The following is a 16,520-nucleotide window of genomic DNA, read 5'->3' on the forward strand; positions in this document are numbered from 1 at the left end:
TCCGGGATACATCGCCCATTTTTGCAAGTGATTACTATCAAGCTAATTTTTCGTGAGTAGCTTTATTTTGATGAGATGCCCAATAATTTCATGTACGAAACTCACGATTGTGGTAGCTTACAGAGGTAACAAGGATAAAAATTTTTGATTTGACGGTTCTCAAATATTTATTACGCAATTTGTAGGACAATATGTCTGTTGAATTATATAAGTATTAAATAAGTGAAAATAAAAAAATCAGCTGGTTAGTAATCATTTATGATGACTTCGTTATCGATACACATTGGAAAGGTGGACTCTTTGATCAAACCATAGATTTTGTAGGACAAATATTTTTTCGAATAATTTAGATAATTATCTTGAGATTGAACAAAAAAAAACATTCAGTTAGTAATTAATATTTGAGAACCATCAAATCAAAATATTTTATCCTTGTTTCCTCTGGTAGCTACCACAATCGAGAGTTTTGTACATGAAATTATTGGGCATCTCATCAAAATAAAGCTCCTCACGAAAAATTAGCTTGATAGTAATCACTTGCAAAAATGGGCGATGTATCCCGGACTAACCCACTTGCCAAGTTAGGTGTGTTAATGTTCATACTGAAATCTCCAGTGTATTAGATATAAGCTTCTTGTATATACATACCTGTTAAAATTGATATTTAAATTATATCAGAAATGCAGTGATCGTAAGGAATTGTTTTAAATGTAACATGGAATTAAAGAACAAAGATGTACTACATGATAATAAATAAGGACATAACAATGTTTACAATTCAATATTGCACAATTAGCGATTTAGCTTAAAAATAATTTAATTCAAGCGGTTTAGATCCTTTTGGTGCACCTGAAAAAGAAATATTTTTTTTACTATGAAAGTTATATGCCTCTTTTATTAATTAAGAATTATAATAACAAGCTTTTTGAAGTGAAACTTCTTTTTTAATAGTGGCATTACATTTTTGCGTTACGCCGTACTCGTGACATTTTTGCGTTACGCCGTACGCGTGACATTTTTGCGTTACGCCATACTCGTGAAATTTTTAAGGAAAGAAGTTTCACTTCTTACGTGTGTACTCTTCTAGTACACGCATACATTTTTATTTTAAATTGGTACTTATTGAATACTTGAGAGTCGCTAGAGAGAGAGAGAAAGCTTATTCTATTTCATGTTATTTACGAAATAAAGGTTTTGATTAATTAAGATAAAACAACAATAACAATTTTATTGACCTATAAAAATAAAGTAAAAATAAGACATTGCTACATTTGTGTTAAAATATAAATATTTCAGGACAATTTTCACACACGGCACGATCTGATCCCATACTATACTATACTTTCTATAAAAAAAAAAAAAAAATCGAGCCCATGACCTCTGGCTTGGATGGCAGGGCCACTACCAACCAAGCCAACCGGTCAGTCAATATAGAATTTGAAGTAGATGAATTTACCAAGAAATATAATAAAAAAAGACGTGTGGCACTCGGGGACTGCCGCGGTAAAGCTATTGCATGCTATGCCTTCAAGCCACACCTCCGCGCCCGTCGGAGTGGGGAGCGTGAGGTTTTTCGTTACGGAATTTCTGGATTCGGTCCCCGCGCTCAAGGCCCGCGATAGAAGCTATGTAATAGCTTAATAACTAAAAAGTATACCTCTTTACATTATAAAGGCGGTTCCTCTCGGAGTCCATCGCTGTGTCTGGTGCGACCCGCCATGTCTAGTATAGCTTTGGCCTCTGGGTTTGCGTCTAATATACTTGTGTCACGTTCATCCTGTAATTTTAATTATTTTAGTTATATATCATTAAATTTTAAAGATGTTTATGTGTTTTTGTTTTACACTATAAAATAATGAACATTAATATAATATTTTTATTAAATGTAGTCTTTTTGAGATACTAAAACACTAAAATTGTATAATTTCTTTATTATAGACAAAGCATAATAATTTTAACTATATTTATCAATTATTATTACTACTATATTACACAAATCTATAAATCCATTTCTATGCTTTAATAACTCGTAGATTTATTTTCGTAAAATACAAATGAGTATTATACGAAACAATCGAAATAAAACAAGTACATTTAGAACTTGTAAGGTACAACATACTCTACAATTCATCTTACAATTACTTCCAACTACCCACAAAATATGTCAAATCTATGTAAAATAATAATTTTACCGCACAATTCACGAAACTTCAGGTAAATCTTCACTATACAGCGGTTTCCCTAACATATGCATAAAGTTCATTTCCGACTTGTGCGCTTCGAACACGCTACTCTTTTGCGATACGACTTCGTGCTGTATATACGAAGAAGTTATTAATTTTTAATTAACCAATGAGTAGTAAATATATTAACAATTTTTCTATTCTTTCTATTCTAAGATGTTTGTAACATTATATATACGTTGTACATACACGCTACAGAATGGCAATACAAAAGTCAGGTAATTACCCGACTCGTGTAAGCGAGCGAGATGTTATCTGTTTTATGCATGAGGATTGAAGAGAAAAATTGCAGCTCATAAACGTTTATAAATCCAAATATATAACCTGTCTAATCTTTGGACATGTCCTTGTTCAATTTACCCTAAAATAAACGCTCTTATTTTCATCAATTGGGTATTAAGAGTATTATAAATTTCGCTTTTCCTTGTTGCCTTTCCAAAAACTTAACCTTTAAATTTAAATGTATCCCCACTTATTCAAAAACTACCCGCAAAACTGACCTCATCCTTATCCAAGTCCGGTTTATCCCCGACACCCCACACCTCTATACTACGAATGCGGAAATGCGGCTCCTTGCTCAAGCGACGATATCCGCGGAATGTGGAACAGGATTCCGCTGACGAGCCCTCGCCGAACGGTTCCGCTGGAAGCCAGATTCCACCGAATTCCAGCTGGCCGCCCATTAACTGGAAATTGAGATTGTTTGATGTATATTGTTTTTGTTGAAGGTCTTTTTAAAATTAGATATAATATATGTATTATTGTAGGGTTGGGCGATCGGATTGCTGAAGTGAAACTGCTTCATTTATTGCAATGCAATGTAAACACGAATTTATATTATGAAAGAAAAGATAGTTAATAAGATAGTACAATATATTTGACGTTCTTAAAATATATAGTGGCAGAAGAAAGCAAATGATTCAGAAAGTTTTTTTTTTTTGAAAAGAAAAACATGTCCAACATACCATCTAATAGACAACTGTTATACGCTCGTGCGCCCGCGTGTTTAAGGGAAATTCCAAAGGAGATAGGAGACAGTTAGAAGACTGGAGATAGTATATGCTACTCAATCCCATGGGAATTTCCTACGTTTTCGCGGGGAAAAGTCACAAACTGAAAGCTAGTATAAATAAAATAAAAATAGTTAAAAAAAACTAAAAAACAATCTTTTAGTTCGGTTTTATATAAAACGCATGTTTTTTTATTTTTTTTAACTATTATTTATTTTATCAAATTATTGTATTGTCATCGGTCCTACATAAATCTACAAAGTTTGAACGAAATCTGGCCATTTAAAGTGGGTCAAAATCGCGCCCAAAGAAGTCGGTTACAAACATACAGGTGAAGCTAATATAAAGCGTGTAATAAAAATCTCACCATTCCATTGGGCAATGTCTTGGTATGGTGGTTCATGTACTGATAGTGGTCGTTGAAACTAGTGGCCGGGTACACTCTCATGCGGGGCGCGCACGTGAACAGCAGCGCCTCGTCCGTGCCCGTCCAGTTCGGGCTCCAGGCCCACGACGCGGTGGCGAAGCCCCCGAATATGTAGCCGCTGTTGTCCTCTATTATTAGCACGGAGGGACCTTGCTCTTGGATTCGACCTGTTTGATAAACGTTAGGGTCGTTAGTTTCGTAGTGAATTTGTAGTAAAATAGTGTAATTGAACTTTATTGTGTAGGAAATAGAGCACAAATTCGCATTTTGCTGAGAAGGTATTTCTTCCCAACAACGGTATTCAGAAAGCGAACTTTAATTCAGGGTTGATCGTTCGATTTACAAAAAAAATCTTCGATACTAATCTTCCCAGCTCTGTTGTTACTGCCAATAATAAACATAAAAAAATTTCCAAAACAAACAATTCGGACATTCAGCTTCTAAAAGTCAGTTGTTTGAATATTTGGAACTTATTTAATTACATGATCTGTTTAGTAAATTATTAAGCTATTGCATAGCTTCTATCGCGGGCCTTGAGCGCGGAGACCGAATCCAGAAATTCCGTAACGAACAAACTTCACGCTCCCCACTCCGACGGGCACGGAGGTGTGGCTTGAAGGCATACCATGCAATAGCTTTACCGTGGCAGTCCCCGAGTGCCACACGTATTTTTTTGTGTATATGTAACTATATGTATATTTGTATATGTATGTCTGAACTTACCAGCCATAGTAGAAAATGATTCTCCATGAATATGAGAGGAAAACAAAAAGCGCCACTTATGTTGGTACTTCTGAGGTAAGTGACTGTTAATCCACACTATGTGCGATAAATCTATAAACGCTGGGTAGTCTGGCATTGCTTCGAGACCTAGAAATATTATAAAACATTTGTTCCATGATCTTTTAAGACATTTCTTTCAGGTAGGTATAAAAGGATACATTTTGTTCGTATGATAGGTATTTAATATTTATATTGATAAAAAAATTGAATGTTATTTTGAAGGTTAATTTTTTTATGAAATGTTATTAAATGAATTTCTGAACAATCGATGTAGGTAAAGAAATTGCATTTTTATTTACATACAAGAAAGCTTCGGATTTAATTCTAATTGTAGTATTGTTTTCATATTTATTTCTTTGTAATGTTCTGTGTTGTTATTATTTTTTGTCAGTTTCTGTTCTTGTTTGTGAATTAATATTTGTCTATGTATATATCCTTACCATCAATAGCCGGTAGTAACGAGGGGGGTCCTGGTGGTAGTGGTGTGGGGCTCTCGTCACCAGACCTCTTGTTTATACCGTAGAGGTTCACAAATACCAATTCGGATAGCTGCTTTAAGAGGATGTTCGTTTGGAGCCTGCAAGTGTATTCAAAATGTTTTTTAACAAATCACATTTGAAACTCCTCGTTTATTATGTAAAATTCACCTACTTCTTTTATATTACGAAATGATGCTCAGAATTTGTTATTATTTATAATTTTCTACTTTAGCTCGTATATTTATTCTATTTACGTATAGATTTGAAGTCAATTAAAGTTCTCTTGCTGCAGATTTCTGCTTATATTCTGTATTAATAATAGGACCGGACCATAATTAAACTTCTTCTTCAGCCCCTTTTCTGGACTTATTAGTTAATATGGCCACCAAATTTTTACCTACAATTGTATATTTAAGTTACCATTTGGAAAGTTGTTGAGCGTTACAATGATGGTGCGGCGAGTCCAAGTCTCCCCCTATAGTAGCAGCCACAGCTTCCCCCAGCGCTTGTACATAAGATGCACTAGCTCTGAATCCCTTGTCAATCCATACTCGAACGCGTTTGTTTGATGAGGACTTGACGATCTTGATGTATGTGGACACGATGCTCTCGCAAAACTGCAAGTTGCGTCTGATATGGGTTAATTTATCGACGACATACCACTAGGTATATATTGAAAGTTGTTGTCTTTTGTCTGATAAAAAAATGGCTTTGGCTGATATGAATAAAGCTTGTTTGTGCAAAATAAAAATTATATTTGTCACTCTAATTTGTATGAATTAAAAGATTTTTTTGTTTTCGATTACCGTATGTGTCCTTGGAAAAATACTATATTTCACCAGCTTAGCGGAAAATAAACACCGATATTACCTATTGCATTTAACTATCGGAAAAACCATATTGAGTTTTATTTTCCCTATCTATGTCAAAACTTTCAACGATACCTTATTTTACGTTGAAGTTGTACCAGGTAATTAATTAACAGTAAAAAAATATCTTACAAAATTTCATAAAAACATTTCTATACTACATTTTGACCCAGACCGTGACATTATCCATTAATCTACTAGAAAGCCTTTACCTCTATATCACAATGTTTAATTTACACTCGTAAGCAGTTAACCTTAGCACAATGCTATAACATACCTCCTTTAGCAGCTGATACGGCAGTTCGATTTCCTCATTGTAATCCTTGCCGAGACAGTTGTACGTCACCGTCATTCTTTCGTCCACTGTACCTGTATTAATGGGATTCGATGTATAAGAAATAAGAATTAAATCCAATATTATATTCATTATCATTAGGATTATAGTACAGTAGTGTAATATTTTACAGGAAAACGTAAACGAATTTAAGGAAAAGATTAAAGATACTAGAAACTATTTAAGCCCTTTTGAAAATCCAAAGCCAAAGGTTGGCCATAGCAGCAGTAAGATTCATTTCTTACGCGCTAAACAGTTTTGCAAGGAGACAGCATTATTAAATAGAACACATTTCACCAGTTACTACACCACAATATTTTCCAGCGAGAACTGTTAAATTTTTCCTTACTCTAAAAAGCTAAAGTTGAATATCCAGTCATTTACTATAAGCTATGTAGTATGTACCAACATACCTCTCACATTAAAAACATACAGTTCAGCAAATCGATTGAAGTCAACCGTTGGTGATTTCTGCTGACCAGATCCGAAGAGGAAATTTGATAAGTACTGCGCCAACCTTGGGTCTATTTGTGGACCCCAGAATTTCTGAAACACATGCATGGACAAGATTTTTATATATATAGATCTAGAATAGAAATATGTATGAGTGAACTCTGTCTTAGTTCAATGGGGGGGAGTAAGTACCTAAAGTTTTTCCTACTTCGTTTCTAATAACAAGTAGGTATCTACCTAATTTCCGATTTGTCCGTATTGTGGAACAATTCTCCTCGTACATTTATACTATTACGAACGAAAAAGTATTTATTCCTCTTGGCTTTTACTATTACAAAGTAAAGAAGGTTATGGTATATATTTATAGAAACCCAAAACACGTGATATGTTTGTCCAAAATATTCGTCACAAATGCTAATTTGTTATGCAATCATGTAACATTGATTGTTTTTATAGGTACTGTTCTAAATCGATATTCGATATCAAGAAGTAGGTATAAGTACGTGATATAGAAATCGTGTACAACCAAGTTCAAACGCAGAAATATTGTAGATTATATACCGAAAACAGAAATATTTTCAAGTAGGTATTAAAAGAAAGTTCAGTGGATTTGAGAACGCAACTCTTTTTGAAGTCGGTTCAGAATAGAGCGTAAAACTTATTTATATAAAAATTCATACACACGAACATTCAGACTAGGGATGTAACGATACATGATTTTGCCGATACGATACCGATACCGATATTTGTAGTAATGTATCGGCGATACCGATACCGATACCGATATCGATGGCTTGGTAGAAAAATAAATGCATAAAAAGTTACCAACATTTAACAGAAACAACTGTTAATCGTGTTCTTTTAAATAAAAATGCCAAATCAAAAAACAACAAAACTGTTATAATTTATTTTTAAATTCACTTTTTCTCGTTTAGTTCAGCATATAATCTGAAAATTTTAACTATTTACTGGACAAGACCGCCTTTCACATACCATAGCGACTTTTTAGCTAAGTAATTTAGTATTTTTATTTTCATTTTGTGATTTTTTTTTATTTAGTAATAAAATGCTTACCTAAAACGTCGTTAAGCTACTATAACTACTTTTAAGCTATGACTTTCGTTTTAATTTAAATTTCAAAAACTTTATAATCAGCGTTTAAGGGCTTTTGGATGCTTTTGTACTATGATTCTATATAGTTGTACTAAATTTTAATCTTACTAATGTTAAAAATTTGCTGCTGCCTGAGGCTTTGCTCTCGGGAATTACATCCTCTAGGTCAACTAATGGAAAGGAAAAGGATCAAAAGCTTTTAGGTTTAAGTATTAAGGATTTAAACACTATCTAAATTAATGGTTTTAGCGTCTTATTGTGAGTAACAAGTATTTTAAACTCTTTTACTAAATGACTCTTTTAAGTTTTCGATAAAATTAACCTTTATTTCTCGTCATGTTCACGTTTATTTCATTACAGTGGCTCATTAAGGGGTTAAGATTGAGATAAATCTTCTCGCTTTTCTTTTTTGGAACCGTATATTCATTTAGACTTGCAATTTTAACGTTATTTTATAAATATTCTTCTGCGAAGCCATCATACGAGTCACGGATATGTGAGTACATATAGAACCACAAACAATGTAAACATAAATCGTTTCCTGAAAAAAAAATTACGACTTGTGCACAAGGTTTTTGAAAAAATACACCCTGGTTTCAATAGGGCTTCAAGCTCTTACATGTGGGATGCTCTTAATAAATAATGTAGAACCGCTTATCAAATGATTAGAAGACTCTTTCATCCACATTCAGAAAATATAATATACCAGAATATGTGGAAAATAGCAGGAGGTAGAAAACTTTTTATTTGCTACAATGTAATAAATACAAATCTTAATAATCTAATACATATAAAGATAAGAAAAAATAGCAATAGTTGCAAAATGGACTCCCCGTCAGCGGGTCAAAGGTAGTGTACTCCTAACAATTTTTGTATCACCATCTCTAGTACATTGCTTGACAGTCGATTACTAATTCCACCCAAGGGGTAAATTACATAATTGATGCATCACCAGAATCGGATAACTGCCTTTTAGTTAAAAAATGAGGGTTAGCTGCTTTGTAGCTAAGCAAAAAAGTGTTATTAGAATTTTTCCTAAATAAAATTACTTAACTAAAAAAGCGTTAAGGGCGAGTAACTGCAAATAAGGTAAGGATTTCCATTGGAATCGTTATATGAAAGCATATCATAAAGCAGTTATAGTCCTTTTGCGTCCCTATAGTCAAGTATAATCTGATAACGTACTTTTAGTCAAGTAAAAAGCTAAAAAATGATTATTAAATCTGGCGGTTAAGGTACTTTAAAGGAAATTTAGCGAAGTAGTGTTGGTTAGACGCTTTCAAGTTATGGAATCGCTGAAAATTGTGTTACTTAACGGCTTACAATATTTTCATATATTTATAACTATTAATGCTAGAGAAATGATTCTTTGACAGAAAGATAGAGAATTCTGAACTCTATCACCCTACATTTAAAACTGAAAATTGACCATTTGAGGGTTAACGGCTTTTTAGTTAAAGGACGGCAGTATTGGTAGTTTTTTCAGAAAACAAAGTGCGCACGCGCGGGCGGCCTCCCGCATCGTTCATCGGGCGCGGATTTTTTTTTATGCGGAATTATTTGATATCAAAAAAATTGGTTGTTTGTAAAGTAGGTTTACGATCGAGATGTTTACGTGATAACATAATGCAGTGGCAGCGCTCGAGATGAAACGGGAGATCGGTCCGTCTCTCTCTCGTTATACCTGCGATCGCGCTCGTGAGGTTTTGGTGTGACACAAGTTTATGAACATGTCACCCGACTAAAACGATTTTAAAAACGTTATCACGTTAAAAATTAAAAAAATTCAAAATTATTTATTTCTTTCCTTTACATAAACAAATTTGTGATTGGAACACTCCTAGTAAGCAAGTAAAATGCTTGTGTCAGGAGGTTCCGCTCTTCCTTAACACTATTACAGAAACAGAAATAAAACAATATGAATGAATACAATGCAAAAACATAAAAGAAAAGACAGAATTTAATAAAAAAATATCGGTATCGGTTGATTTATTATCGGCGATACCGATATATCGGCTTGCCGATATATCGGCCGATATATCGGTATCGGTATCGGTATCGTTACATCCCTAATTCAGACATTTAACATTTTAAACGTAAATATACGATAACGCATAAAACATTAATTACCTATATTCAAAATATTTAGAACGAACTAGTTTCTTCAATGAAAATAGAATAAGTGCATTGTAATTAGTAATCTCAGTTTATTCTCTGAACATAAATGCTTTATGATTTTTTAATGTCTCTACGTTTACGCGTTTTGACATAACATGTGTATTTTAATACGAACGATCTACTTTTAACAACTCGTTATCTGTTTCCATTAAGAATTTTAAACTGTGCTTATTTAATAGGTTTTGTAGATTTTGTAAATTGGACTTGAATATACACTTCATTATTTTTAGCAGTATCCACGGAAATTATAAATTAAGTGGACTGTAAAGCATCAAAAAAGGAATCAATTTTTACAGTTGAAAGTATAATGTTTTATGTTTATAATAATGAATTGTTGATTTAGAAAACTTTCCTTATATTTTACATGGAATAAAATGTGGAGCTCATATCTCAAATGAATATCGCCCTTGTCACCTCACAATATAATGTAGGAGGTAACGTTTTGGTTGATAATTTATGGCAATAACTCATAATTATTTTAATACAATTCTGTTGACTCTTCTATATAGAACACAATATGAGATAAATTTAAAGCTTCCTTAATATAAACTAGAGCAAACACGCGAAAAAAACCAATATCTCACATCAGCATTAAATATTTATGTCGTAGGCATGGTTTTCTTCAGCGCACGGTGCTAACATAATACAGCAGTGTCTGATACAAGTCTGATACTGACGGTATCCGGCAAAGCGATTTACGAATAAATTAATGTGAATTAATTACTTATTATTATGTATATTTAGTGCACTGATTATTGTGCATGTCAGTGCCGTTCCAGTATTCATTGAGCATTTTATTCGTAGGGAAACATTTAAAATTTGATTGTAAATTGAACTTTAGCACGTAGTAATAAGCCATTTATTCCTTTGCATATTGCTCTTCTTTAGTTTGAGAAGTGAAAAATCCACAAGCAGAAATCCAAAATGCCTTGCAACGAAAAATTCTACAGTACATAGCTTTTCAGAACACTATACAACTGCTATGTAAATAAATAAAATAAAATAAATTAAATAAATATGTACACATATATATGTGTTACTTAAACAAATATACTAGCAGTCTTCGGAACAATCCCACGATGAAAATGAAAAATCGCTCAGCTCATGAAACCGCCATATCACAAGATAAACATTTTTCGCTCTATTGTTTGCAGGCAAAATAAACAGTGTGCTTCCGATCGCTCATCATGTTTACATCTTTCATAATAATTTATGTTTCAATTTAGTAAATATAAATCCATGTACATGGTGTATTGGCTGACTTATGACACCTGAAATCTGTTGAGCTAATATTCTGGATGAAATTTATTTTCAAATTGCCAGGTTTACGATAATAAACCAGAGCTATAAGCGTAAATTACAAGCAGTTAACAAAGAAATAATCGTCTCAGTAGCTTGCAGCTACGCCCATAAAACTAGTGTGCAAAATTTTCACGTAATTTTATAACTGTGTCGTTTTTGTGACCCATATCCAGAAACACGGTGTTTTTCACACCTGGCAGGCTAATGTATAGTGAATCGTTTCCTTTCATTTCCTCATCTAATGGGTGATTCTGGGTCTCTCCACCTGAAGAGAACGTAATAGGGACAAGAGGTCAGAGTACTTCATTTGATCCTTAAAAATTTGTCCTATTAGCCCTATCTGTCATTGGCAAGTTTTTACCGATCCGAAGAGAAAGATTTCTTATTCACTAATAGCATTTAATTGTTTTAACCCTTGTCTGGCTCTAATGCTTTTGGCGAGTGACGTAAAGTGAATTCGATCTGATAAACATTCTGCCCAGAAATAACTAGAGTAATTTAACAATACGCGATTTCTTTTGTTCTGATCGCCGACGCTTTGATGCTGTTTTTAACCAATATTCAACGATAATTTCGTACAAGAGTGAAACTTGGTAAAAGTTTATTTAAATTTACTTTAGGAATGAGGAAAACGTCTATAGAAAGAGAAGATTGTGCACTAGAATACTTGATTAGAACTCTAAAACTTGGGATTAAATTGGGCACGAGACATTTGGAGTTTTGAGGTAATTATTTTTTCGCTATGCGATGAAAATATAAGCTATTGTGAATAGTAAAATAGAAATAAACTGTATAAGAGCCTTAAAATAATATTCAACACGTATTTAGGTCTGATATAACCGCCAATTTATATTTCTAAAGCAAACAATTGGTTCCCAACGACGCAATCTAAATTCAGTTCTAACTTCAAATCAATACCTTCTACATTGACTGAATTCAGATAAAGACAAAACCTCTGAAGAATAAAAGTCAATCGTATACAATCACATAGCTGGGGCAATTGTCTGGCAAATAAACATAAGGTAGACGAGGTCGGAGGAGTGTCACTAACGAGCAAACACACCCTCACCTGTTCTATATAATATGTTTGTTTGTGGCTTTGACAAACAAAGCCGCTTTGTTTGTTTCCATTGAAGTAATGACTCGATATGATGTTTGATATGAAGTTATATGTGTAGTAAATTATGGGTGTGAATCAATTTACCAAGTGGATCAGAATCTATGTAAAAACTGCCCACTAATTAGAGTAGAACGTATCTGGTGAATGTAAGTTTCGAAAGGAACTGATTAGAAATATACAATATTTCCAACAGTACCAGCAAAGCTACAGGCTACGTTACTACAGAAGAAACTAAAACAACTATGAGTATCGCAATATTCTCGTGAAAAAACGTCCACTAGTCTGTATTTACCATTCCATTAAACAACCACAGATGCACCTCTTTAAAGAGCTCCATAAAAATTCCTGTCAGTCGTCAGTCCTTAATCACCTGCCTTTGTACCGCCCACAGTTTCCTTTCTGCGCACCGATTCGATTGTTTTAAATCGATTCACATACCACCCGTGTTATAATTCTATTTTAATCTACGAAAATTTACGCCAGCACGTCGATTTAGTGAGCAATAAATCAAAATGTGCAAACATTCCCTGTGTTACGACTGGGTACGAGCTTACGTTGTATCCACTGAGTCAGATGTACTTGTAGTTTTTAATTTAATAAGTATGAGAGATTTGCTTTAGGTTATTATGATCATGGGACGACATTACAAACACTCACACATACTCTCATTTAGCAATAAAGTAATCGACGGTCACTTGTAGTGCGAACGATCCCATCGATTCCATTAGGTTGCTTTTAGACATCATTAGTTTCTTTAAACCTTCTGCTTAATAATGCCTCCCGTGTTAAAAGCAAGGCTGTAATTCTTTTTTATGCAAAATAACCGAACAGTGATTTACGGTTATAAGAAAAGGCATTTGAGAAACAATATTATTATAAAAGTGGTATGAAAATATCAAAGAGGACAAGACGCATATGTTCTGTTTAATGTTGTATAGAAAATTTTCTTAGAAATCTTTCTAGAACATCAATTTATTATATTGATGTTAAGTTTATACATAACAATTGAAGTTTTCGTAAACACTTTATGAATGTTCTATCGACACGAATTTTTAAAAGCTCCTACGGATTGAAACTTTTGTTTATAAAAATAAACAGATTTCTTTTGGGAATTTTGTTGATAGATCGCAGGTTTTATTATCATTATGGATAAGCGAATTCACCTATAATGTGACCAGACTTCTCCTCAAAATGAGCGATTATGCTATTTTGTGAAAGCTAGACGTATATTATGGAATATTAAGAACAATAAACCGCGAAATCAGTATGAGTTGGGATTTTTTTGTGATACGTCTCCCGGGTCCGCCGGTATCCCCTCCACAATTCATTCAGCGCTGCAGTTACTTCCCGCGTATTATACCAAATAAACCAATACAGTAGTTATTTTTTGAAAATAAAAAAATATATTTAAAGATACTAAAATTACGTACTAATGGTAAAAAGGAGGAATGTTTCGTCCGATTATTTTTTACCAGCGGCATCTTTAATGAGTAACATATAGGTTATATTTTTTATCTCGGGTCATACCCTGCGAATCCGGGCAGCTAGTAGATACTACAAATTACAATTTATTTTATTCGAATTTACACATATTTAATTGGCGGTTTCTCTATGCTAATCGATGTTTGACATTGATGTATTTACGAACTATTTGACGTCACAGCTGAAATCTATAACATCATAAATATTGGAAATACCCTCAAATGCAAGTGTGCATAAATTTACATATTTATTGCGACAGCAACTGTGCCAACCGTTTAACGATAATCGATAAATATTTTAAATACAAGGAGACTTTTATAGCATACTAGCTAGGCCCGCGGCTTGGCCTGCTTTCCTTCTCGAGAATAGCTCTTTTTATAAAAAAAAACGCATCTTAATCGTTTGCGTAGTTTTAAAGACTAGACAGCGTTTTTTTTTTATACTATGTACTGATAAAACTTAACTTTGAGATATCTAGCTAAGTACCTACGTGTTTAAAAATCATAAAAAATCAACTCCAGATTAATCGAATGAAAATTCGTAGAATTTGGAAATATAAAAGGTTAATATAAAAGGCTAAAATAACACAATATTTCATATTTGTCATAAAAATATTTTAAATATTGTGAACAAATTAATAACTAGGTTTCAATACACATACATTGTATAGTTAGGCTTATTGTAAATTGGAACATAAATAATTAGAAACAAAAATCTAAGAGACAAGGACTAAAATTAAAATACATACGAAATGGATTTTATGCACAAATAAAAATATCTAAGATCAGTTCAGTTTATTAGTTCCAAAAAAACTATAGTTTGTAACAAAATGAGATTAGTTACTTATTAAAACAACAACCTTGGAAAAACTTTCCTTAGATATCTAGGTATGCGTTTTTTGTGGTTATTATTGCAAAAAAACATTTAAAAAACTATGAAAGCAGAAAATTCTGGACGAAATCTACTCTATCTATATAAATTGCATTAGTTCTATAAAAAAAAATCATGCTGTATGGCAAAAAATGTCATAAAATCCATTTCAAAAATTGCACACATAACATTATATACAAGTTAGTTACAAAATGATTCTAATGTGACCAATTATCGACTAGTCTAAGGACAAACATACAAAATGAATTTTGCCTTAGTACTTACAAGTCAACTTGTACATAATGTGACTTTGGTCCAAATAAAGCTATATCTTTGAAAATTTAATTTAAAAAAAACAAGTTATTAAAAATATTATAAGTATTATAACCAAGAAAAGAACAATTTTTAATCTACTAGAAGCAGATAACATATTCTAAATTTAAAAAGTGCATATTGACCGAATAAAAAAAAACATCCACAGATAAGCTTTATAAGAACCAGAGTCAAAAATAAAAAAAAGCAAATGATAAAATGAACACACTTCTAACAGGACTGCATCTACTTTTCCACTCACGATGAGATCCTCTTCTCTTATTTTCTCCGAGTTCTTACTTGCTGCTCTGAATGTTGCCGCTACATATTTTTGCTCCTCTTTTGTGAGTAAAGTGCACTTTGCTGCTAATTTTTTACTAGTGTTGCCCATTCTATGTGAGAAGATATTAAAAACTTATTTTAGGTTTAAAGAAATATTTAGGTTTTAAGAAAAATTTGGAACTAAAATTGTAAAAGAGGAAACAAATATTTTATCAGCTGACAATAAAATAATGTGATCAACTTTAATTTCTGGAGTGTGTTTAATTGATATTTTGAGATTCATTTTTAGAATTTACAATATATGGAGTACATCATGCTTATTAATTTTCCTTAATTAGATACAGATTCATGTATCTTGTCCTCATATAATTTAGACTATATTTTTTTTAAGCAGATAAATCAATAATTGCTAAAACTTACAGAAGATGAAGAAATATAAGAATTTCTAATAAGAGTGAAAAATATATAAAATGGAATTGTAGAATATATAATGTGTAGGTATGTGTGTAGCAATTTATATAAATGCTATGGACTATGCTTATTCAATTTTATTAAAAACTACTCTGAAAATATCTGTTTTATATGTGCAATAAATAATAAATAATTAAATATAAAATATCCTTACATATTCAGAAAAGAGAAGTAGTTCATTGTTGATTAAATTGGTTCAATGATTGATTACCAAATTGTGAATATATAAAATGACTTATTTACTATGTAAACAGTCACGAGTGTGAATTTTTCCGCTTAAATTACTATTATTTCTGTCACAGCCTTCAATGATATTGAACTCTCAGGCCTCAGCTGATTATCTTGGTAATAAGACGAATACAAACAATCTTAGGACAACTGTTTATCAAAGTACTCAATTTTACCTTAAAATATTGGCTAAAATATATAATTTATATCAGGTAAGATTGTAACACATTTTTGTACAACTTTAAACCAAAATTAGCACTTATTTATAAGTTATTTTCAGATGACAATCACAACAAAAATTATCAGTGATCGATATTTATATTTTTAAAATAATCAAAATTTAAAACGTCACTAATTATTGTGGTTACCTGTCAAAATACTTTTTTTATCACTTCGAATGGTGCGCAAACAAAGATCGAAAATAAAACATTAAATTAAAATTACACTCCACATTACACTACTATCATGATCCGCTGCAATAAAGCGACTGATATAAAAAGATTCTATTTCAGAGTTGCTTAAAAACGATAAATGAATATCCATATTATAAATCCATAATTGATT

General features: G+C 32.4%; 1 protein-coding gene across 4 annotated transcripts; it reads right to left on the reverse strand.

Moving 5' to 3' along the window:
* Window positions 1-595: 595 nt before the first annotated feature.
* On the reverse strand, window positions 596-16,432 carry LOC149897645 (MTOR-associated protein MEAK7). Of its 4 annotated transcripts, none has more exons than XM_090116231.1 (11): window positions 16,325-16,432; window positions 15,205-15,367; window positions 6,559-6,691; window positions 6,089-6,180; window positions 5,363-5,559; window positions 4,904-5,040; window positions 4,404-4,550; window positions 3,621-3,847; window positions 2,744-2,929; window positions 1,658-1,777; window positions 596-849 (listed from the first exon to the last, which is right to left on the reverse strand). In XM_090116231.1, the coding sequence occupies exons 2-10, from the start codon at window positions 15,364-15,366 to the stop codon at window positions 1,667-1,669; spliced, it is 1,392 nt and encodes a 463-aa protein (XP_089972357.1). In that variant the 5' UTR covers window position 15,367; window positions 16,325-16,432; the 3' UTR covers window positions 596-849; window positions 1,658-1,666. The 4 variants fall into 4 exon arrangements, with proteins under 4 accessions (XP_089972357.1, XP_089972358.1, XP_089972359.1 ...); XM_090116232.1 differs by lacking the exon at window positions 16,325-16,432 and adding an exon at window positions 16,133-16,305; XM_090116233.1 differs by lacking the exon at window positions 16,325-16,432 and adding an exon at window positions 15,883-16,037 and having other exon boundaries at window positions 15,238-15,367.
* Between the last annotated feature and the right edge of the window lie 88 nt (window positions 16,433-16,520).

Source organism: Colias eurytheme, chromosome 25 (assembly GCF_061535395.1).
Source record: "Colias eurytheme isolate Ceu_HAF_F1 chromosome 25, ilColEury1 Martin Lab GWU primary, whole genome shotgun sequence".
Lineage (NCBI taxonomy): Eukaryota > Metazoa > Arthropoda > Insecta > Lepidoptera > Pieridae > Colias > Colias eurytheme.